Source organism: Cotesia typhae, unplaced genomic scaffold (genome assembly GCF_013202065.1).
Source record: "Cotesia typhae breed Kobodo isofemale line unplaced genomic scaffold, CoteBio_Ctyphae contig_36, whole genome shotgun sequence".
NCBI lineage: Eukaryota > Metazoa > Arthropoda > Insecta > Hymenoptera > Braconidae > Cotesia > Cotesia typhae.
In genome coordinates this window covers 516,486-538,817 of record NW_027423744.1, presented here as the reverse complement: position 1 = coordinate 538,817, position 22,332 = coordinate 516,486, and the positions used below count along the sequence as shown (strand labels likewise).

Sequence of the window (22,332 nt, the reverse complement as noted above, 5' to 3'; positions counted from 1 at the left end):
ATCCATTTTTTTTAATGACACTGAAGTTGACAGATATTAAACATTTTTTTAGAATTTTATAGCAATCAAATTATTAAAAAAAAAATTTAATTAAAAAGTTTCACATGTGAAAATTAATAAAAATTACAAGTGAAAATTTTTAGAAGCATTTTTTTATTGTAATTAATTTGTTAAAAAAATTTTTAAAATTGACAACTGACCGCTAAAAATAAAAAATGGAATTTTTTATGAATAATTTCTAGAACAAATTTATTTGTTGAAAAAAATTAAAAAATAGTCAAGCGACTGCTCTAGCTTCAATCTCATAATTTTTTTCATAATAATTTCATTTCTAAAAAAATTTCTAATGTCAGTTAGCTGCAGTGTGTTTAAAATTTATGAAAATTCTAAGTTAGCCGACATTTAATAATTTTTAGAATTTTTTTTATTGACAAAATAATAAAAAAAAATTTTAATTTGTAAAAAAACTTGAAAAACTATAAGTGTAATTTCTAAAATATATTTTTTAGTACTATTAAAATATTGTTAAAAATTTTTGAATTAAAAAAAAGGTCACATGTCTGTGGGCTCTACAATCATGTAAATATGTGAGTACTTACTATCGACAATTTACTTACACATCTACATTTATTTCACTTAATGGTTCATGTTCGCATTAAGCTCTACAACTTCAACTAAACTAATTTCTTCGTTTTCTTTGTCAAAAAAATTATTTACATCAATTGCGATGGCTAAAAAAACCGCTATTGTGCTGATGGCCGATGGAGCCGAGGAAATGGAAGCTGTAATAACTGCTGATGTCTTAAGACGTGCTGGGGTAAATTAAGGTTATGATTTATCGCCATAAATGTCATTGATGATAAAATAAAAATAATGGAATAATTTTTTTCTTTAGATTGATGTGACAATAGCCAGCATAACAGGAAATGACTGTATTAAATGCAGCAGGGATGTCAAAATTTGTGCTGATACTCAGCTGGATGCTGTGAAAAATAACAGTTTTGATGTTGTTATTCTGCCTGGTGGCTTAGGTGGTTCAAAAGCTCTTGCCAGCGTAAGTTTATTTAGTTATAGTTCGGCTATATATTATTTTCTTTGGATTTGTAAATTGTTAAGATAATTGAAAGACAATTAGCAAGAGTAATTATTAAGATTCTACTGGGAAATTTGGTAAGGTATTAGCCGGCTATTTGATTTTTTAATTATAAAAAAAAAAAAAAAAATTGCGGGAAAATTAATTTTTATTTTTAAACCGAAAAGTACACTGAGAAAAATGTATTTTGAAAAAAAATGAACAATGTTGTTAGAAGTAATTAGTTTATTAAAAATTTTAAATCATTTTATTTTTCAGCTGAAGAAATAAAAATTTTTCTCACAGTAAATTTTTTTGTTGAAAAAAAGTTTTCATGATTTAGAAAAAAAAAACGATTTTAATTCAAAATTTGCAAGTTGTCTATTTAAAATTATTTTTTTTTTTTTTTTCCAAATCAAAAAAACTTTTTTGCAACAAGAAAGTTACTGCAAAAAAATTTTTATTTCTTCAGCTAAGAAAACGCTAATTTTTTTTTCAAAAGAAATTTTTTCTTTCAATTTCATAGTTTTTTTTTTTTTTTTTTTTTTTTTTTTTTTTTAAGTACTGGACAGGAATAATTTATTATTATTATTATTATTATTTATTTATTTATTTATTTATTACAATTTAATTTAGTCGTTTTTAGAATTAAAAAATTTTTTACTTTAGTCCAAAGAAGTTGGAGAATTATTGAAGAAACAAGAAAGTGAAGGAAGAGTTATTGCTGCTATTTGTGCAGCACCAACAGCATTGAAAGCTCATGGTATCGCTCCAGGAAAGCAAGTAACATCTTACCCGGCAATGAAAGACCAGTTGGTCGATTATTATAAATACTTGGAAGACATTGTCGTAACTGATGGTCAGAATTATTTAATTATTCTGATAAATAAGTCATCAAATTTTATTTCATTCATTTATAATTATTGTTTCTGCAGGGAACATTATCACGAGCAGAGGACCGGCGACTGCGTATGCCTTTGGATTAGCAATTGTTGAAAAGTTGTTGAATAAAGAAGCAGCTCTTCCGGTGGCGAAAGGAATGCTTTATGAAAATTATAAGTAAATGGTTTTTGTAGAATTTTTTTGCAAATAATAAATACAATGTCAAACCAAATAATTATTTATCAATTTTATAAATAGTTGATTGGAATAATTTGTATAAATAATTTTACAAGCAGCTAGAGAATATTTGATTTTTTTTATTGAAAAGTTTATCGGTTTCATTCATCAATTAAATTTAACAAAAATTATAATTAAAAGCTTGCGTAAATATAAATATTAATAAAGACAATATATGTGAACAATGATAATAATTATAAAAGTTTATTTGATAAATTAATTAGTACAAATAACAAAGACAAAAATAATAAATCCGATGAATTGAAGCAAGATAAAACAAATTTGAAATTTAATAACAATGATGATAAATTTTGAATTTTATTTTAAAAAAATTTTCTATAATTCAGCAAAGAAAATTTATTTCTTCTTATTAAATTAAACTAATTAAATTAATAATTTCAAATCTTGGTTACTTAAGTAAAGGTAAATCATTCTTTTGATAACATCCGGAAGATGACTATTAAAAATATCAAAAAGAATTTCGTCAACTTTTACCAACAATTTCTTTCTGTAAAAGGTTTTTTTCAGACGGTAATAAATCAACCCGCCATACAAAGTAAATTGTCTTCTCAAAAGCCTCTCCTGCAAGGACTTATTTTGATCAACACTCAGCAGAGCTAACGCAACAACAAATTGGCTTTTGTGTAAAAGATCATAAAAGCTAAAATTAGTATCAAGAATTTTATTCTCCTTCATCCGCTGAACTTCCGAACAACAGGCGGAATAAAAGCTGGAATACTCTTTTCCTTCAACAGCTTCCAGGATATTAGAGCAAACATAGAGTCCAGCAGCTTTGAGCTTGACGATGTGTTGAAAGACAGGTTTCTTGATAACTAGCGACATTCTCTTGAAGTAATCAACAACATTCTCGCCTCTGTAAGATATTTGATTAACATCAATGCCGGCATCTAGTAAAGCAGTTAAAATATTTTTTGTGTTGTTAGATTTGTAAAAAGAAGTGATGTAATCGACATGAAGGGCAGAAATTCCAGGCGAAGCAACAGCGTTAATTGAAATATCGTCGCAATTCAAAAGAACCTTGACCGCTTTAACCGAGCCGGTTATCACGGCAATTCTCAAAAGTGTGTCCTGGCCACTCTGGTAATTAACATCTGCTTTTTTGTCTATCAGCAATTGCATTATCGCTGGGTTTTGTCTGTAAATAGCTAACTCAAGAGCAGTAGTGTCGATGTCATGTGGATCGTACCAAAATTTACCAACAGCATTGACATCAGCACCCCGCCTGATAAAGTATTCAGTCATTGACGTACTTCTGCTGATGGCTGAAAATAAAGGCTTCACTGAATTACAAGGATTCATTTCTGCTCCGGAATCAATCAACAGCTTGGCAATTTTGAAGTGATTCTGCTCAGCAGCAATACTCAGAGCTGTTTTATGATCTTCTACTGAATTAACATCAGCGTTGTTCTGCAGCAATAGTTCCACTATTTTTTTTTGCCCGTTGTGAACTGCCAGGTGCAGCGGGAGACGATTGTAATTCACATATCTTGGATGTTCTCGGAGCGATCTCAAATTCACGTTCGCGCCCAAATCAATCAGCTTTTTTATCAACTCATAGTTGTTTGCGACTATCGCCAAGTTCAGAGCTGGTGAGTGCTTTTTGGATGTAAAGTTAATGTCTATTTTAAATAAGGACACACTTTCCAGAAATTTGTTGACTGATTTTGTATCATTCTTCTTTATTGCGGTCAAGAAATTTAATTGATCGCTGCTTATTTTAGCTGAATCATTCGACGTTGGGGTACTTTCTTTTAATCTTTTACGAGGCGGTTCTTCTGACATTATTCTAAAGATTATTTTCTTATACAAGCTGCTAAAAATAAATTATACTGAAGTTAACTGACATCTGTTATATATTTATATAAATAAATATTAATTTATAGAAAAAAAATCAAAAATTGTTATCGGCTAATTTAATTTTCATGAAAATTAAGTTAGCTGATATTTCAAAATTTTTATAAATTTTTTATTGAGAAAATTTCAATTAAACGATTAAAAAAAATGTTACATGTAAAAAACTTGAAAAACTATAAGTGCAATTTTTTAGAAATATTTTTTAGTTGTAATTTGATTAATAAAAAAAATCAAAAATTGATCGACGTCTGCTAACTTTAGTGTCATTAATTTTCATCAAAATTCCGAGTAAATTCCGACATAGCTGTCTAATTTTAAAACACCGTAACTGTAAAATTTTTATAACTTATTTTTTTTAGTATTGCTGCATTTCTTATAACTTTTAGACCTTAATTTCAAGTATGTTTTTAAAATATTTACATTCAAAAATTTTCTATTCATAATTCAAATTTTCTATCAATTTGGCGCGCAAATGTTTTTTTTCATAAGAAAAATTAGAAAAAATCTCAAAATTGTCAGTTACTGTGTTTTGAAATTGGGCAGCCGATGAAGACCAATGCAAAAGATTCGATTCTATGAAATCTACCTGAAAAAATTTATAAAAATTTTTTTTAATTTTCACATGTGGAATTTTTCGTTGAATTTTTTTTTTCTAATTATTTATGAAACTAAAATTAGCCGACAGCGAAAAATTTTTATATTCTTTTTTTATTAATTGAATTAGCAATAAAAGTATTTAAAAAAAATTGCAAGTATAGTTTTTCAAATTTTTTACATGTAAATTTTTTTAAAATAATTTTTTAATAAAATAAATTACAAAATTTTTCAAAATGTCGGCTAATTTAATTTTCATTCATAATTGTTTGATGACATTAAAGTTAGTTGTCACTTGACAATTTTTTAATTTTATTTTAACAAATAAATTTCTTCAAAAAAATTATTTTTAAAAAATTGCATTTGTAGTTTTTTAAAATTTCTAAAAGTCAATTTTTTTTATAAATTTTATTTTGCCATAATTAATTTGTTAAAAAAATGATTAAATGTCTGCTAAATTAATTTTCATAATTATTTAATTGCTGTAAAATTATTAAAAAATTTCTTACCTGTCATAAAAATAATAAAATAATTATTATCAGCTGTTTCTTCAGATCAAATTAATTTAATAAATTAAAAAAACAATTATAAATTAACATAACAAATTTTACACTTGTAATTAACCTTACTTTTTTTTCACGTGTCAACTTTTGTTTCAAATGTTTTGAATAAAAAAAACATGGCGGAACAAAAACCAAGCGATGAAAACAAAATACAGCTAGCAGCACTGTTGCTTCTTGGTATAGTGCGAATAGAGGGGAAAAAGACGCCAAACATTGGATTAAATTGGAGTTAACCTAAAAAAGTTTAATTTAAAGTTATAAATAGTATTTTTTTTTTGCAGTAAAGATTGATTTAATTTAATTAAATTAATTTACTGAAAAATGCATTCGACTGTGAAGAAAAGTGATCTCGATTTAGAGAATAAAAAACTGTCCAAAAAATGTTTGCTTGAGAAATTGGACAATCATGTAAAAAAGCTGGTTGAAGAAACAGAAAAAAATACTAGCGATTTTCAAAAATCATTTCAAAGTTTACTGACGAGCATGGATGCTATTTTTTACAGGACTATTTTTTACAAATTCAAGAGTTGAACAAACACTTTGATGACCTTGAAGACAAATCGAGTCATTTTGTAGAAAATATTTATCAGTTAAGAGTCAAATCTCTTATTATTGATGGATTGAAGGAATCAGATGATGCTCATGATTCTTCTCCGATAACTGAGACACCGCAATTGCAGTTCAATGCTAACAGTGTCGGTCTTTTTCAAGATAATTCTACGGAAATTGATAATGATGAAGTTATAAAAATATCTAATGATGATAATGAAAGTACAAGTGAAGAGGAAAGTTTTAAGGATGAATATCAACTTATTGAAGAATTTCCTAAAAGAAAATAGAAATGCATGAATTAAATCATTTTAAAAGGTAATACCTCGCTAAAAAGCTAAACTTTCAAGAAACTTGTGGAATTTTTTTATCGAAAGATAAATATATATAATACTGAAGTTAACGATCAGCTGTCAATTTTAGAAATTTTTTTAACAAATTAATTACAATAAAAAAATTAAAATCAAGTTAGCCGACATTTCAAAATTTTTAGAAATTTTTTTGAAAAAATTTCACTTAAATAATTGAAAAGAAAATTTCACATGTAAAAAACTTGAAAAAATATAAGTGCAATTTTTTATAAATGTCTTTTTAATTGAAATTTAATTATTAAAAAAAATCAAAAATTTTTAGTCGTCTACTAACTTCAGTGTTATTAAAAAAAATGATACTGAAGTTAGCGATCAGCTGTCAATTTTAAAAATTTTTTTAACAAATTAATTACAATAAAACAATGCTTTTAAAAATTTTCACTTGTTATTTTTATTAATTTTCACATGTGAGACTTTTTCATTAATGTTTTTTTTTTTAATAATTTAATTGTTATAAAATTCCAAAAAAATTTTTAATATCTTTCAACTTCAGTGTTATATTATTGATGGTATTAAAACGACCGAAATGCCATCATAAATTTTTAAATATTATGATACTGAAGTTAGCTGACAGCTGTCAATTTTTTTTAAATTTTTATAACAATCAATTACATTAAAAAAATGCTGTAAAAAATTTCCATTAACAATTGTTTTTAATTTCCACACGTGGAATTTTTTTACTAGAATTAATTTAGCAGACGATATTAAAGTTAGCTGTCGCTTGACCATTTTTAATTTCATTTAACAAAAAAATTTGTTCCGAAAAATTATTTTTAAAAAATTGCATTTTTAATTTATCAAAATTTGTAAGTATCCATTTTTTTAATAACACTGAAGTTGACAGATATTGAAAATTTTTTTAGAATTTTATAGCAATTAAATTATTAAAAAAATTTAATTAAAAAGTTTCACATGTGAAAATTAATTAAAATTACAAGTGAAAATTTGATGTTAGACGCTCAGAAAGATTGGCGGCTAAGAAAAATAATTTTAATTTTAAATTGCCTAATTATACAACAACACAATATGAAAACTCTTTTGTAATTACTGTTATACGATTATGGGAGGAGTTACCATCTGATATTGTTGATTCCTCAAGCTTAGATATTTTCAAAAATAAAGTCTATGACTATTTATTTAAACTAGATATTTAATAGTTCTTTACAAATCTCTCATGTAAACTTTTATTTATTAAATTGGTTAAATCATGTATTATATTACTTGATGAATAAGTTAAATCCTGTATTATAATTATAATCCTAATAATTACTTATTTATATATCTGCTTGATGTTTTACTTGATCTGTGCATTATTTTTTTCATTATTTTTACAGCTAATATTGTACTTTTATGTATTTTTTTTTTTATATTGTTAACATATATTTGTATAAATTTGCCATTCGGCCAATTAGGCCTTGGTATAAATGAATGAAAAAATCTAAAAAAAAAAATTTTTAAAAACATTTTTTTATTGTAATTAATTTGTTAAAAAAATTTTTAAAATTGACAGCTGACCGCTAAAAATTAAAAATGCAATTTTTTAAAAATAATTTCTGGAACCAATTTATTTGTTGAAAAAAATTAAAAAATAGTGAAGCGACTATGATTTTTTTTTATTAATTTAATTGCTATAAAATTAAAAAAATATACTATTTAATAACTGTCAACTTCAGTGTTATAAATATATTGATAATTCGGATTTATCGGAAATTAAAAAATTAGTTTGTACGTGTTTATAAAACATATATCTTCTAGTTAAACCAGTAAGAAAATTAAAAATAAGATATCACTAACGTTATTTTGTTTATTAACAGCCTACCCTATGATGTTGCCGAAGAATCGCCTGAAATATCTCCAGAAGAAAGAGGTATCAATATAGAAGAACGGTTATGCGTAAAAACATCAAAGATTAATTCATCGAAAAAGAAATCACTTCCGAGAAAATTTGTTCCCAAACCTTTAGAAAAAATAATAAATTTGTTTTTATTGAGCGTTCGACTTCATACCGGAATAATGGTTATTATTAAATTCTTCAAATCATTAATACATACGTAGCACATTAATTTTAGTTATAAAATCTTCCGAGAACTTTTTGAGTATTAAAATAAGTATTTATTAAGATTTTATTAAGATATTTATTAAGATTTTATCAACATTTAATTAATGACTCTGATAAGTTTTAGGATTTTTTTATAAAATAAATTATGTCAAAAAAAAATTTATAAAAAATGTAATATTTTACTCAATAATAATTTTTTAATAAAAAAATTAAAAAAAAAAATTTTTTAATAAAAAAGTTAAAAAAATTTTTTCTAATAAAAAAATTTTTTTTAATTTTTTGATGCCGGCTAATTTAATTTTTATCTAATTTTAGTATAATTTAATAATTAACACGATTAATTATTAATTGTTATTTTGAAATTAAAGCAAAAAAAATTGTTTTAATTTTTTGATGTCAGCTAATTTAATTTTCATTTAATTTTAGTATCATTTAATAATTAACACGATTAATTATTAATTGTTATTTTGAAATTAAAATAAAAATCAAAAAACCTCCATTTCTTCTTCCTATTATGATGCAAATTTTTTTTTTCTGAAATTAGAGATGGCAGCACTGTTTTTTTATTTTAAAAAAGTGGGGATGATACATACAGACGCAACAACACTAATCAGCGTCCATTTTTTATATTAAAAGATTCTAACCCAGTAATTTTGATAAAATTAACTAAAAAGCAATGAATTCGTCAAATAAAAATATAAATAATACAAAAACGCAATTAACTGAAAAACTAAAAGCTGATGTTGATATTTTGACCAACGATCTGAAAAATACTTTGACCAATCTTGAAACTGCTGCAGACTTTGGAAGTGTAGAAGAGAAAAGACGCAGCTCGAAAAAAAAACCCTGCAAAATATTAAGATTAGTAGACTATTTAAAAATAATGAAGTATTTAAAAAAGATTTAAATGAGATTGAAAAAAATGCGGTGAGTTCATACGAGACGTCAGTAAATTTCAAGTTGAGTCTGTTGAGGTTGGTGAACTTCTACGTCTATATGCATCTGAAGATGAAGATACTACCAATACTGTGAGTATGGATGGCACTGACCAATTATCCCAGTCTTTGAAAGATGTCTCAATTTTACCAAACTCTGACACATCTAATCTGCAAGCCGGTTCTGCTCAGCCTCTTTTAATTTCAATAAAATTAGAAAATTTTACTCACGACTCGCAGAATTTTTTTACATCAACTCCCAGGTAATTATGGCAAAAATAAATGAAAAAACAAATTGACATTTAGAAATTTTAAAAATTATAAATTATAAAATTAAAAATTAAAAATTTTTTAAAAATAATTTTTTAGAACAAATTTTTTTGTTGAATAAAATTAAAAAATTATCAAGTAGCTGCTAACTTTAATGTCATTATTTTTTTATTACATTAAAGTTAGCTGTCACTTGACAATTTTTTAATTTTCTTTAACAAAAAATGATTTTTTAAAAATTGTATTTTTAATTTATTAAAATTTATACAAGTCCATTTTTTTAATAATTTTTTTAGCTACAATTAATTTGTTAAAGAAAATTTAAACAATTGTGAAGTAACAGCTGAATTAAGTGTCATTTATATTTTAAAAAATGTAAATAATTAAGAAATGACCTTGTATTTTGTAAACTACTGACATTTTTAAAGATATAAGCTCATTTTGATGTTACTGTCATTAAGACCTTTCATTTGAGTACCCACATCAATTTTTCATATATTTTATATATTTATCTATATTATATATATGTATATATGAAAAATATATCAAAAATGCATGTGGGTACTCAAATGAAAGCTCTTGTTGAGTGTAATACCGGGATGAGCTTATATTTTTAAAAATATCATAAGACAAAGTACAATATTATTTTTTCATTATTGATATTTTTAAAGATATAAGCTCATTTTGATGTTACTGTCATTAAGACCTTTCATTTGAGTACCCACATCAATTTTTCATATATTTTATATATTTATATATATTATGAATATGTATATATGAAAAATATATCAAAAATGCATATGCGTACTCAAATGAAAGCTCTTGATGAGTGTAATACCCGGATGAGCTTATATTTTTAAAAATGTCAATATTTACGAAAGTACAGTGCAATTTAACAAGTAATTATTTAATAAAGCAAAATTTTAACAAATTTGCTTGAAAAATAATTTAAAAAAAAATTGCAATTTTAATTTTTTAAAATTTCTACATATCAATTTTTATTCTATAATTTATTTGTTAAAAAAAATCTTAAATATCTGCTAAATTAATTTTCACGATTTTTTAAACTAGTAATTATAATTTTCAGTATCCCGGATTGCAAGAACAAACGCTTCAGTAATACAACAGATGAAGTACCAAGTAAGATTGCTAAATTGTCTCACAAAATAAGAGATTTTAGCCAGAAAGAAGAAATAGAAAAATTGATGACGTCAAAAAAAAAGCGCGCAGTGATATAAATAATCTAGCTGACATTAAAGACGAAATACTTGTCCCTAAAATGTATCAAACTAATCAATCCTACGAGCACGTTAAATTTACGCAGTTTGTTTGGGAAAGATTTTATAAGCGCGGTAACCAAGAGGATGATGTCAGTCTCAAGACAATTTGTGTAGAATGCACTGAACAAGACAAATTTACCTACATCGCAACGCTGTCATTCACTACTTTGAATTCCACAGAATCAGAAGCATTGAATTCTGGTAAAATAATACTCGTTGTCTCTCACAGCCAATTTGACTCTTGGATAAGTAAATTTTTGATGTGGAGAACGGAATTCAGCAATCGGAATAAAATTAACTTGTATATTTTAAGCAAAGAAAATACTATTGACTTTGTAGAGTGGAGTGAAACAGGCGGTGTGCTTGTTATTAATTTTGATATGTTTCAACAAATTTATTATTTTAAAGAAAGTATGGAAGTCGCGAAACAAAGCGTCTATGATTGTATTTTTGATCCTGAAAATAATTTGTTTATTTTTGATCTTCTTTGCTCTGAAAAAAACGACTTGGATCTTGAAGTTGTAAAGAACATGACGAATTTAAAATTGATTTTTGGAATTGATCCTCAAATAATCATCAATGGTGATAATCAATTTTATCATTTTGCTGCAGGAAAGTAAATATATTTAAAATTTTCACTAAAATTTTATTTTTATTTAAGTTGTGTGATTTTTGATCAATAGTTGATTTTATTGATAAAAAAATCTCACAACTTTTGTATTAACTTAAAAAGTTTTTACAAATAAATGTTACTCATTTGAATTTAATTATTAATCAAGTTTAAAGATAATTATTTTTCATACTAATCGAAGAATATAATAATACAGAGAAAAAAAATTTTCTATGTTTAAGTTTGATGAAGAAATATCTTTCTTATATCTTTTGTGTCAAGAGTCACTTTTTATTTACTGACGCGATACTAGTTTTGTTTAAAAAGTTGCTTCATTTAAGTTCCTACGTTTTTTATTTTTTGTATCTTACATTGTTAATTTAAATAAAAATTTTTTTATTCTTTAATGTCTTTGATACTTTTATAAAATATTTTTTTATATATAAATAATCATGAGTGTAATTCAACATCAGTGTCAATTATCACTTGCTTCCATATTTTTTACAAGAATTGGTTCAGCCATTAAAGTATTAAAGTATTAAAAATAGTTACAACTTTAAACCCTAGACGGACTTTTTTTGAATTTCGCGCTTTAATTTCATTCGATATATCGACTTATAATTATTTAACCTCCGAGCTCACACGTCCGAGGATTTACTTCATACATCGTGCACTGAATTTAATTAATAATAATAATATTATTATTATAAACTACAAATAATACTTATTAAATAAAATGGGAAATTCTGCTGCGAAAACTGAAGTTAAAGTGACAGAAGTTAGTCATAAATCTAAAGATGACAAGAAATTGAAACCTTGCTGTGCTTGTCCGGAGACAAAACAAATCCGTGATAAATGGTACGTTGTTTTTCATTATAATAATTTATTTATTAATTTTTAATTACTAATTTTTATTTTATAAAGGTTTAATTAATGTTCACAACAGTTTTATTTTAACTCGTAGATTTAAATTTAAAAAATTATCCTAACCTGTAACATGATGCAATAATTACTGAAAATTAGAAAAATCTAATTTTTTATTTAAAAAATAAACTATGTAAAGCAATATTCTGGTAAGTTTGCGAATAAAAAGAATTTTGAAATCTTGTAAAAAAAATTTGATAAAAATTAAATTAGCTGACATCTGAAAAATTTTTTAATATTTTTATAGAAAAAAAATTGAAAAAAAAAAATAATATCAAAGTTAGATGACGTTTTTAATTTTTTGATTTTTTTTTTTAATTTTAATTTTTTTCAATTTTTTACACAATTTTTCAAGGTTTTTTCAAATGAAAATTTTTTTTTATTTTTTTGTAATAATTTTTTTTATAAAAAAAAAATTCTAAAAATTTTTAGATCTCAGCTAACTTAATTTTTATAAAAAAAAAAATTTGAAAAATTCTAAATTTAATTTTTAAAAAATATTTTTATGATGACAATTTTTATTGATTAAAAAATTGTCAAATGTCGGATAATTTTAGTATTATTAAAATTAGCAGTCACTTAATTATTTTTTAATTTTATTCAACAAACAAATTAGTCCTAAAAATAATTTAAAGAAATTGCATTTTTAATTTTAAAAAATTTTTATCAATTTTTTTTTCCTTGTTTTTCATGCAATAATTTATTTGTTAAAAAAATTCATAAAATTGTTCAATATCAGCTAAATTAATTTTCATTATTTTATAATAGTAGTTTATTTAACAAATAACTAAAAAATTGTCATCTTTTATTTTTAATTTTTTGTTATTAAATTAAATTACTCGGTATAAGCTCTTAAAAAAATTTCATAAATTTTTTGTCCTATAAATTACTTAAAAATTTTTTAAAAATTATATTGTCTACTTTTCCATTAAAAAATATTTTTTTATAAATTAAATGTTAATTTAATACTAAATTTTTGAAAACATAATTTAATTTTATAAATATTCGTTAATAATCTTTTTTTTTTCTTATTTTTTTTCAGTATAATCGAAAAAGGTGAATCCGAATGTAGACATTTAATAGAAGCACACAAGGCTTGTATGCGTTACTATGGATTTAATATCTAAATTAATGTAAATAGTAATTTACCACCTAATAAATAAATAATTGAGTACTTAATTAAACTAAAAAATCTCTAAATTAAATTTATGTTACCATCTAGAAATATTTTACTTCATAACAACACTGAGTGTTGAAATTTGTTAATTAAATTAACTTTAAAAATGTTTTGCTTACATATACTCCAGATGTGAAGATGCTGTTAATTTATCTCCTACTAAATAAGTAACTAAAATAAAATTAATTTGTAATATATAAAAAAATAAATAATCACAATCGTCTAACAAAGCATAAATTTTTATTGATGACAATGATTTATTTTTTTAAGTTACGTCAATTACATAAAATAAATTATACTTAATGAATAAACTAATATAATTATAAATAAGTGCTTCTATGAAGCGATTGCAATTTGTTTGTCTAATTTAACATTTAATGTAAATAGAAAAACTTAACATTCATCATGATTTTTTTTTTTTTTTTTTTTTTTTTTTTTTTCCAGTATCATCACAGACGTATAATAAATAAAATTAATAATTAATCAATAATCACTAAATGTAATCGATAATTTTAGATTCAATTTTCAACAGTCTATTCCGATATAATTTTATTTATTAGACTAGAAAATCGAACGCGCTTTGCGCGCTTCTGTCAAGATTTTTATTATCGACTATTTAATTAATCAATATTTTTACAAATTTGTCTCATTAATTTTTAATCGTTGCTATAGTAACAGTTACTATAGTAAAGGTTACTATGGTAACCGTTGCTACAGTTACGGTTACTATGGTAACCGTTGTTATAGTAACCGTTACTATGACAACAATGAAAACGTCACATCAACTTTTTAATAAAGGATAAATAAATTGATCAACTGTGATGAGATAAAGAAGCTTTAGTTAGATAAATAATTTATTAGTGATAATTGTATATATTTTTTTTTAACTTATTTATTTATTTATTGATTAATTATAATTTTCACAGCAAATTTACGTGGACTTACAGACTATAAAGGTCAATTGTGATTTAATGTTTTTGTTTTTATTTTTAAACTTTATTTTGTTATTAAATATACTCTTTAATTTATTTATTATTAATTGTTAGTATGAAAGTATAATTTTACATATTTTATTTTTTTTAACTGTCAGATAATTCGTGATTTTTTTTTTTGTTTTCGTGAGGTAACGTGCACTTGTAATCTATTTTTTTTAATTGATTAAATTAGTTAATTATCCGTAATTATTACTTAATTATTTATTAAACTTATTGTAATTAATTAGTAATTAAAATCGAAATAAGTGTAATTTATCGTGTCAGTAATATTAAAAAAAATTTATTTATTTTTAATTTGTCCATGTTAATTTAATTAAACAATGATTTTTAATAAATTTACAATTATTTATCTCACAATTTGTTAACATAAATTTGTTAAATATTTTTACAATCTAAAGGCACACATCCGCATTTTTTTTTGCTCTTTTTTTGACAATTAATTCACAGAATTATCTTTAATAAATTAAAAAAAATTATTTATAAATTCATCAACTCAGTGCTAATTGTTTAATATTAGAGACACGATTTATTATGCATTGAAATATCAGCATTTACATTTTTGTAAACCTGAGACTAAAATTAGTGACAAACACTGGATTGACATAATTATTGACTAATATTTATTTTTATTATTTACCAGTTACTATTACTTAATTAACAATAAAATACTGACTGTCAATTGATTCCTAATGATTAAAAGTTGATAAAGAATCAGGAGAAATAAAATTAAAAAATAAGAGTAAATTTGTTAAAAAAAATTCACCAAGTCCAGCATCAGTGATGATAATAAAAACCTGTAGTACGAATTTAAAAAATTATAACATTGAGCAGTAGCTTTTTTATATAAATGGACAGAAGTGATAGCATTGTTTGTTAATTAATCAGTGATCTAGATTAATTGATCAATTAACGAATGCATTCTTACGTCAATAAAAAATTGAAATTTATAAATCCTTCCAGTAAAAATAATTATCATAATAGTAATTATTTTGATAATTTCTGCTAATTCTCACCTATCTTGGGGGATTCGCGTTGTTCTCAGCACTTTACTCATCTGAAATTAAAAAAAAAATTTTTTTTAATTATGAGTTTAAATTTAAAAAATTATTTAAAAATTGAAAATTTTTTTTTTAAGTTACAGTCGAATTATAATTGAAATAATTTTTTTTTTTTTTCAATTATAGAATTTTTATGATAATAATATTAAAAAAAATTGACTTAATCTTTTGATATCTTGGAATACAAAATATATAATTCGGGTATTTTTTTAATTAATAAAAAAAATAATATAAAGTCAACTAATTATTAAAAACTGTTTCAAAAACTTAACATAAAAAATTTTAAATCACAAAAAAATTATAAAAAATTAAAAAAAAAAAAATTATAAAAAATTTTACAAAAAAAAATCGCTTTTAAAAATAAATACCCATCGCAAAATTTTCTATAGTCTCTTAACTGTATAAATAATAATCGTTGAATCTAGAATTTTTTTTTAATTTATATAAATTCTATTCCAACTAAAAATTTTTGTTTGATTCAAAGTTAAATTTTTTTTCTTACTGAAAAAACTTATCATTTCTAATCAAATTAATTTTTTCAATTCAAGGATCTGCATGGATTTTTAACAATTTTTTTTTACTTTTCTCATTTTTCAAATTAGAACTTGGAAGAAGGAAAAAAAATGAAAATTTAATTTTTGGCAGAGGTTTTTACAAAAAAATGTTAAATTTTGTTGATAAAAAAAAAATTTTTTTTTTTTAAATTAATTTTGTGTACTCTCTGAAAATAAATAAACAAATGATAAAAAAATGGAAAATAAAAATATCAAATGCTTTTTTTTTATCGACTGCCAAAAAAACGCTCGAATTTCCTAATTAAAAAAAAAAAAAAAAAAAAATTCCACAGTAACAAAAAAATTGAATTTTTTTTTCCTGACATAAAAAAAAAAAAAACTACCTGATAGCGAGATTCATTTTCCATAGTCCCAACGACAGCAACAATCTGATACTGTCTAGCCTTCATAGCAGCGGTAGACTTCCTGATCAACCTCATAGCACCAGGCGCACTGCTCGTGCTATTAAACTGTCCCATCTGTACGGGAGTGTGACTAGGATCGAGGACGAGCATAGTAATAGAGCCATCTCTCAATTGTTCAACCCCCATGATAGTCCTGCTGTGTCCCTGGTGTTGAAGATAGAGCGGTGGCTTGAACTCGTCATTCTTCTGAAAGTACTGAAGGACCCACTGGAACATCTCCGGGTGGCTTCCATCAGGAGAAGTTGGCCGATGAAAATCCACGAGCTGGCAGCGTATCCTGAGACTGGACAGAAGCGTGACGACTTCGGTGGCTCCGATCCACTTTCTGGTGTTGACGAGCTTCCCTCCGAGCTGCTCAGCGCCTTGAACGTCGAAGCCGAGCGACCAGGCCCACTCGATCATCCTCTGGAGCCTCGATATCGAGGGCATGGAGCTGCGCATGGGATTCGCCGTAGAACCGGCGGCTACTGAGCTCCAGGCGCGGTACACCAGCTCGTTGAAGCCAGTGTGCTGCAGCAGGGAAGAAATCAGCATCTGGGTATTTCTGTACCCGCAGCCCCAGCCCTTGTCTCCGTAGGTCGAGGCGTAGTGGTCCACTGTTGAACACATCCAGGTGTTGATAACGTTGTGGCAAGCTTGGGAGACCGCTCGTACGCGTGAAACCAGTCCGCGGGTGCACGAACTCCCGTCATCAATCCCGTTGTTCTCTGCGGCTTTCAGCTCTATTTGCCGCTCGTAGTAGTCAGCAACAGACATCTCTCCAGCATAGACCGCCCGCTGCATGTTCGTCACACTTTGCTCCCGGAAGTTACCCTGGTTGTCCATTCCGTACTGAGCTCGGAGCATCTCAAACTCCCTTTGCTCCCGCAGTTTTCTCACTTCTTTCTCCCGGCGTTCCATGTCTCTTGCCAGCATCCGGTCGCTTGACGTCAGAGAACTGTCTGCGACGTCTATCGGCGAGGGCGTGCTACTTTTCTTCGCAAAGTGCTCTTCTATGTGGACGGTTAGCTCTTCGTTTGTGCGGAAAGACGTGCTCAGGCACACTGGACATGCTGGTGGCTCGTTTGATGACACCTCTGGGGTTGACGTCGTACCTTTTGCTGGACTGAAATTTTTTATTATTAATTTAAAGTTTTTTTTTTTTTTTAATAGTAAGAGATTTAAAAAAAAAAAAAAAAAAATATTTAACTAAAATATCATGCTTGTAATTACTTCATGAGAAATATTTTAATATAACAATCTATTAGGGCATATAATAAAAATTTTATTTTTTTTTTTTAAGTCCAAAAAAATTTTTAGTTTGAAGAAAATTTTTTTTTTTGCATTTTTATACATTTCATAAAAAAATACGTCAGTTTCAAAAAAAAATTTTTTTTATACGCCTTTATGATATTTTTTTTTAAATATTCTATCTGTTAATAAATTTATTTTCAAAATAATTATAAAAATTTTCTAGTTTTATTATATCAACAATTTTATAAATTTAATCTGGAATTTATATATTTTTAACAAATATTATATTGTTAAAAATAAAAATAAAAAACTGAATTTTAGACATTTTTGTACAAAAAATGATCAAAATAAATAAATAGCTTTTAAACTTTTAAAATGAAATTTTTTTTCGTAACTTCGATATTTAATTTGAATAAATTACTAAATGAAAAATTTTTTTAACTGTAGTTAAACATTACCTGAGAATATCTTTGTGCTCTATGTTGACATGCAATTCAAGATCTGACGGGTTCGGAAAGGATGTTACGCACAGAGGACAATTGTATGAGCCATCACGAGTAGGTGGTGACTCTGGAGGAAATGACGGTGAAGTGAGATCAAAGTGCTGTCGGTTAATATGCTCTTCTAGTTTTGAGGGATTGTCGGAACTAAATGGACACATCGGACACTCCTGAACACGGGGCTTTGGCGTTGCATATGAACGTAATTGTAAATTTAAGCTCGTACGTAGTGGTGAACCATGTCCTGCTGAGTGTTCACCTGCAGGATTTAAAAAATTTTTTTAGTTTATGGATAGAAAATGTTTAAGGATCATTTAAGCACAATTTTTCCGATAATTTGGGGTAGAAAAATTTTTGGTAAATATTTTCAAGTGGGGTCACTATTTTAATTTATGACAATTAAGACAATTAAGTTAGCCGACATTTAAAAATTTTTAGAATTTTTTTTTTATTGAAAAAATTATTATAAAAAAATAAAATAAAAAATTTTTTTTAAATATTTTTTTGTTCTGATTTAAGTACTAAAAAAAAAAAATCAAACAATTAAAAACGTCGGATAACTCAAGTATCATTTGTAATTTTAATTTTTTTGAACGAAATTTCTATTTGATTTTATTGTTATATTTAAAAAAAAAAAAAAATGTACAATTAAAAAAAATTGATTACTATAATTTTCACAAAAATGAATGAAAATTAACTTAGCAGATAATTGATAATTTTAAGAATTTTTGTAACAAATAAAAATTGACATCTAGAAATTTTAAAAAACTACAAATGCAATTTTTAAAAAATAATTTTTTGGAGCAAATTTATTTGTTAAAAAAAAATAAAAAAATTGTCAAGTGACAGCTAACTTTAACGTCATCAAAAATGATCAGATGTCTGATAATTTCACAACAATAATAATAAAATAAATAGTTACCATTAATGCTACTAGCGGGAGTATTATTATTATTAATATTATTGACATTAGACGTTGACGTATGATTTTTAGGAGAATCATTCGACGAGGATGATTTATTATTACAACTCGAAGATTCTCCATTCCTTGCAGACGACTCGCTCCAACCGTTAAGCATATGCGGGCGAGTAAACAGCGAAGATGAGGAGGAGGATAAATCTTGTGACTCTTCTTCTTTTATCGAGTCATCCATCAGGGAATCGTCATCAATGAACGCCATCATGTCATTCTCCGGTGTGCTAAAAGAAGATCACATTTGCATAATTAATTAATTAATCCAATTACGTAACGGAGTGCTAAATAATTCATATCCACTTTTTTTATTCGCTGTCACTGTGATTTATTATTATTTATTTTATCTTAAATCCTAATATTTGCTATGAACACAATATATATTATCATCATTAATTTTTCACACTTGTCAGAATTATAATTTATTTAAATTATTTTTTAATTACCGTTTACGCTTCCTTCTGCATCCGATTTGATTTTTTATCGTCATTATTGATTTTAAAAAAATTTTTTTTTTACTCTAGAAGGCACAATTTTTTAGTGCATATTGAATGTTGTTAGGCCTACGAATTTTAGGTTAATGTGCAACGTTTTTTTCTAAGAAAAATTGTGCGAAACGCGCACAGCTGTCAGAAGAACTAACAGTTGGTAGGATAAATTTTTTTCCCGCGCTAAAATTAAAATTTTTTTCAAATTAATTCTTTTTTTTTCCATAAATTTAAATGAAAATAAATTTAGCGGATATTTAATAACTCTTAGAATTTTTTTTTTTAAATAAATTATGGCAAAAAAAACTTGTTTAATAATTGAAATGTAGAAATTTTTAAAAATAAAAAATGCAATTTTTTTTTTTTAATTTGTTTGTTAAAAAAAATTAAATTTTTCCCGCGCTAAAATTTGAATTTTTTTAAATTAATTCTTTTTTTTTTCATAAATTGAAATGAAAATAAATTTAGTAAACATTTAATAATTCTTAGAACTTTTTTTTTTATAATAAATTATGACAAAAAAAATTTTTTTTTAAATTAATATGTAATTTTAAAAATTAAAAAATGCAAAGAAATTTTCTTGGCTTAAAAAAATTTAACTTCGTTTAAGAAATTTTAACTTTATTCAAGAATTTTTCAGTCTTTCTTAAGATTTTCTTAATTTAAAAAAAATTACGCTTAACTCCAGACGTTTTTTTTTTTTCTGTGCAAAAATCGATGCAATTATTATTATTATTATTACTATTATAATTATGAAAGATTATTAAAATTTTGAAAAAAAAATTATTGAACTATTTTATCTCTAAAATTTTAACAAACTGTATTTTTATTTATTTCTTCTCTTAAAATTAAAAATCAAATAATTGAAATAAAAATTAAAAATTAATTTTTTTTTCTAATTTTAAACAGCTTTTTTAAAAAATCTCAATTTATACTCATAAGAAAAACATAATTGCTAATAAATTAAAAATAATAATATTTATGTTCATTTTTTCAAATAAAACAATTTTTACTTTAATTATAATAATAAATTTTATTTCAATGCAAACTCTTAGAATATTTGCATTTTAACAAACTGAAATATATTGTCATGATTCCTTAAAAAAAAAAAAAAAATCAGTTTTGTTGTAGATAAAATATAATTTTCTGTAGTAATAAAAATAAAAAAAAAAAAATAAAAATATGTGTTAAAAATTACCTGGGAGTCAAATAATCCAAATGCGCACTATTAACATGTACGAGCATCTCAGCAGGAGATATTTCACCTAGGTCGCAAAAAGGACAACTGGCAGCACCCTGAAGATGATATAGGACCATGTGAGATCGCATTTCTTCATCGTTAAACCCCTCGAGGCCACAAATCTCACACGTGTATGTCATTTCCGATGGTTTACACGTCGCCATATTTATTATAATGTTATCTCCCTATTTATTTATAATTTGTTCCTATTGTCAACAGAAAAACACTTTTTAAAACACCAGTTTTAGTTGAAATTTAAATCCTATTAAAAATAGCTTAAATCAATAAAAAAAATAATTAAAAATGAAAAATTTATTAAGCTATTTTTTAATCTTTAAAATCTTGGCAGACGAGCTTTAATCGATTGTTTAAGTGGTGCAAGTCAAAAAATAATCGATTAAAATATGTGGGTTGAATTTTGCTAATTTATAAAAATTTGTAAATATTTTTGCGAGTGTAAAGAAATAAAAAAACTAAAATATTAAACAGATTATTTAGAAAAATTGAAAATAATTCCAGGTGAAAATTACGTGTACGGTTGCTAAGTTGAATTGACCCATTTATACGGAGACTCCAGGTCAAACTGTCACTCACTTCACTTTAACTAATTTTGTTATTCTGTTTCAGCGCAACTTTTAATGAAGATGATTAAACTATAAATAAATAGTTGGATGTTTAGTGATGCAAGATATAAAAAAAAAAAAAAAAAAAACTATTTTTGAAATGTCTATTGAAAGTGGAGCTATCGATGCGACTTAAAGGCGTCCGTGTTGGCTCAAAAGAACCGACACGGCGCCTTCCTCGACCCCATATGACAGATTATATCACCCCCGCGTTGGTACTTCCGCGAGTTGCCGAGTTCGACTTCGACCTACCCTCACGTAACTCCTCTGTACATGCATTACACCCAGAGAGTTACTACAGACTACTTTCCAGACTCTCTGTCTCTCCCTTTGTTTCTATTGGTAATGTGTACGAGGGTTGAAAAGTTTTAGGGGTTGAAAAGCTTTATCATTGATTTACTCCAGGGGTAATAAAATTTTTTATCAATAGTTGGAAGAGTAGTTTAAAAAATTGGAAAATTTAATAATTGAAAAGCTTCAATTATTGACACCCTAATTTATTTTTGAACATATTTAGTCATCTGTAATAAGAAATAACTATCAAATAAATTTTTAATAAATTCTAATTAATTAAAAAATTGCAACTATTCAATTAATTAAATTAATTAATTAATTAAAAAATTAAATTACTGTTAGTTCAAAATAATAAATTATAAATACTTATTTTGAATTATTTTGAAAGCGTTTGTTTTAAATTTTTCTTCTCAAGAAGAAATAAATTAATAATTAAAATTGACAATTTTAAAGAAATTAAATAGATATTTTCTTCTTTAATTATAACTATTTTTTTAGATTGTAAATACTTCAATTATTTTAAAAGGGTTTGTTTTAAATTTTTCTTCTCA

General features: G+C 25.1%; 5 protein-coding genes and 1 long non-coding RNA gene across 8 annotated transcripts; 4 read left to right on the top strand and 2 right to left on the bottom strand.

The window, feature by feature from the left end:
- Positions 1-616: 616 nt before the first annotated feature.
- On the top strand, positions 617-2,189 carry LOC141526851 (protein dj-1beta). The gene is made up of 4 exons (XM_074241991.1): positions 617-817; positions 896-1,054; positions 1,742-1,931; positions 2,008-2,189. Exons 1-4 carry the CDS (start codon positions 647-649, stop codon positions 2,133-2,135), a joined length of 648 nt encoding a protein of 215 aa, XP_074098092.1. The 5' UTR covers positions 617-646; the 3' UTR covers positions 2,136-2,189.
- Positions 2,190-2,331: 142 nt separating this feature from the next.
- LOC141526844 (uncharacterized) lies at positions 2,332-5,382 on the bottom strand. Of its 2 annotated transcripts, none has more exons than XM_074241983.1 (2): positions 5,170-5,382; positions 2,332-4,022 (listed from the first exon to the last, which is right to left on the bottom strand). In XM_074241983.1, exon 2 carries the CDS (start codon positions 3,992-3,994, stop codon positions 2,576-2,578), a length of 1,419 nt encoding a protein of 472 aa, XP_074098084.1. In that variant the 5' UTR covers positions 3,995-4,022; positions 5,170-5,382; the 3' UTR covers positions 2,332-2,575. The 2 variants fall into 2 exon arrangements, with proteins under 2 accessions (XP_074098084.1, XP_074098083.1); XM_074241982.1 differs by having other exon boundaries at positions 2,332-4,025; positions 5,170-5,380.
- LOC141526863 (uncharacterized) lies at positions 3,672-8,360 on the top strand. Its single transcript, XR_012479085.1, has 3 exons — positions 3,672-3,801; positions 5,727-6,090; positions 7,958-8,360. It is a non-coding gene; the product is annotated as an uncharacterized LOC141526863 (long non-coding RNA).
- Positions 8,361-8,798: 438 nt separating this feature from the next.
- LOC141526859 (uncharacterized) lies at positions 8,799-11,637 on the top strand. The gene is made up of 2 exons (XM_074242001.1): positions 8,799-9,400; positions 10,495-11,637. The coding sequence occupies exons 1-2, from the start codon at positions 9,237-9,239 to the stop codon at positions 10,643-10,645; spliced, it is 315 nt and encodes a 104-aa protein (XP_074098102.1). The 5' UTR covers positions 8,799-9,236; the 3' UTR covers positions 10,646-11,637.
- A 281-nt stretch (positions 11,638-11,918) lies between these two features.
- Positions 11,919-13,838, top strand: Cox17 (Cytochrome c oxidase copper chaperone COX17). The gene is made up of 2 exons (XM_074242002.1): positions 11,919-12,155; positions 13,264-13,838. The coding sequence occupies exons 1-2, from the start codon at positions 12,034-12,036 to the stop codon at positions 13,346-13,348; spliced, it is 207 nt and encodes a 68-aa protein (XP_074098103.1). The 5' UTR covers positions 11,919-12,033; the 3' UTR covers positions 13,349-13,838.
- A 427-nt stretch (positions 13,839-14,265) lies between these two features.
- LOC141526833 (zinc finger-containing ubiquitin peptidase 1) lies at positions 14,266-21,062 on the bottom strand. 2 transcript variants are annotated; one of them, XM_074241961.1, is made up of 5 exons: positions 20,823-21,062; positions 19,086-19,363; positions 18,122-18,422; positions 16,350-17,535; positions 14,266-15,447 (listed from the first exon to the last, which is right to left on the bottom strand). In XM_074241961.1, the coding sequence occupies exons 1-5, from the start codon at positions 21,026-21,028 to the stop codon at positions 15,403-15,405; spliced, it is 2,016 nt and encodes a 671-aa protein (XP_074098062.1). In that variant the 5' UTR covers positions 21,029-21,062; the 3' UTR covers positions 14,266-15,402. The 2 variants fall into 2 exon arrangements, with proteins under 2 accessions (XP_074098062.1, XP_074098063.1); XM_074241962.1 differs by lacking the exon at positions 20,823-21,062 and adding an exon at positions 19,583-19,719.
- Positions 21,063-22,332: the final 1,270 nt, after the last annotated feature.

What these genes read in the sequence shown, in the direction of transcription:
- LOC141526833 (XM_074241961.1), bottom strand. Translation starts at nt 21,028, where the DNA reads ATGGCGACGTGTAAACCATCGGAAATGACATACACGTGTGAGATTTGT. An exon ending in TCCCGCTAGTAGCATTAATG is followed by an intron (nt 18,423 to 19,085) that starts GTAACTATTTAT and finishes TAAATCCTGCAG; the next exon opens with GTGAACACTCAGCAGGACAT. An exon ending in AAAATGAATCTCGCTATCAG is followed by an intron (nt 15,448 to 16,349) that starts GTAGTTTTTTTT and finishes TTTTAATTTCAG; the next exon opens with ATGAGTAAAGTGCTGAGAAC.
- LOC141526844 (XM_074241983.1), bottom strand. Translation starts at nt 3,994, where the DNA reads ATGTCAGAAGAACCGCCTCGTAAAAGATTAAAAGAAAGTACCCCAACG.
- LOC141526851 (XM_074241991.1), top strand. Translation starts at nt 647, where the DNA reads ATGTTCGCATTAAGCTCTACAACTTCAACTAAACTAATTTCTTCGTTT. An exon ending in ATGTCTTAAGACGTGCTGGG is followed by an intron (nt 818 to 895) that starts GTAAATTAAGGT and finishes TTTTTTCTTTAG; the next exon opens with ATTGATGTGACAATAGCCAG. An exon ending in AGACATTGTCGTAACTGATG is followed by an intron (nt 1,932 to 2,007) that starts GTCAGAATTATT and finishes TTGTTTCTGCAG; the next exon opens with GGAACATTATCACGAGCAGA.
- LOC141526859 (XM_074242001.1), top strand. Translation starts at nt 9,237, where the DNA reads ATGGATGGCACTGACCAATTATCCCAGTCTTTGAAAGATGTCTCAATT. An exon ending in TTTTTTACATCAACTCCCAG is followed by an intron (nt 9,401 to 10,494) that starts GTAATTATGGCA and finishes TATAATTTTCAG; the next exon opens with TATCCCGGATTGCAAGAACA.
- Cox17 (XM_074242002.1), top strand. Translation starts at nt 12,034, where the DNA reads ATGGGAAATTCTGCTGCGAAAACTGAAGTTAAAGTGACAGAAGTTAGT. An exon ending in AAACAAATCCGTGATAAATG is followed by an intron (nt 12,156 to 13,263) that starts GTACGTTGTTTT and finishes ATTTTTTTTCAG; the next exon opens with TATAATCGAAAAAGGTGAAT.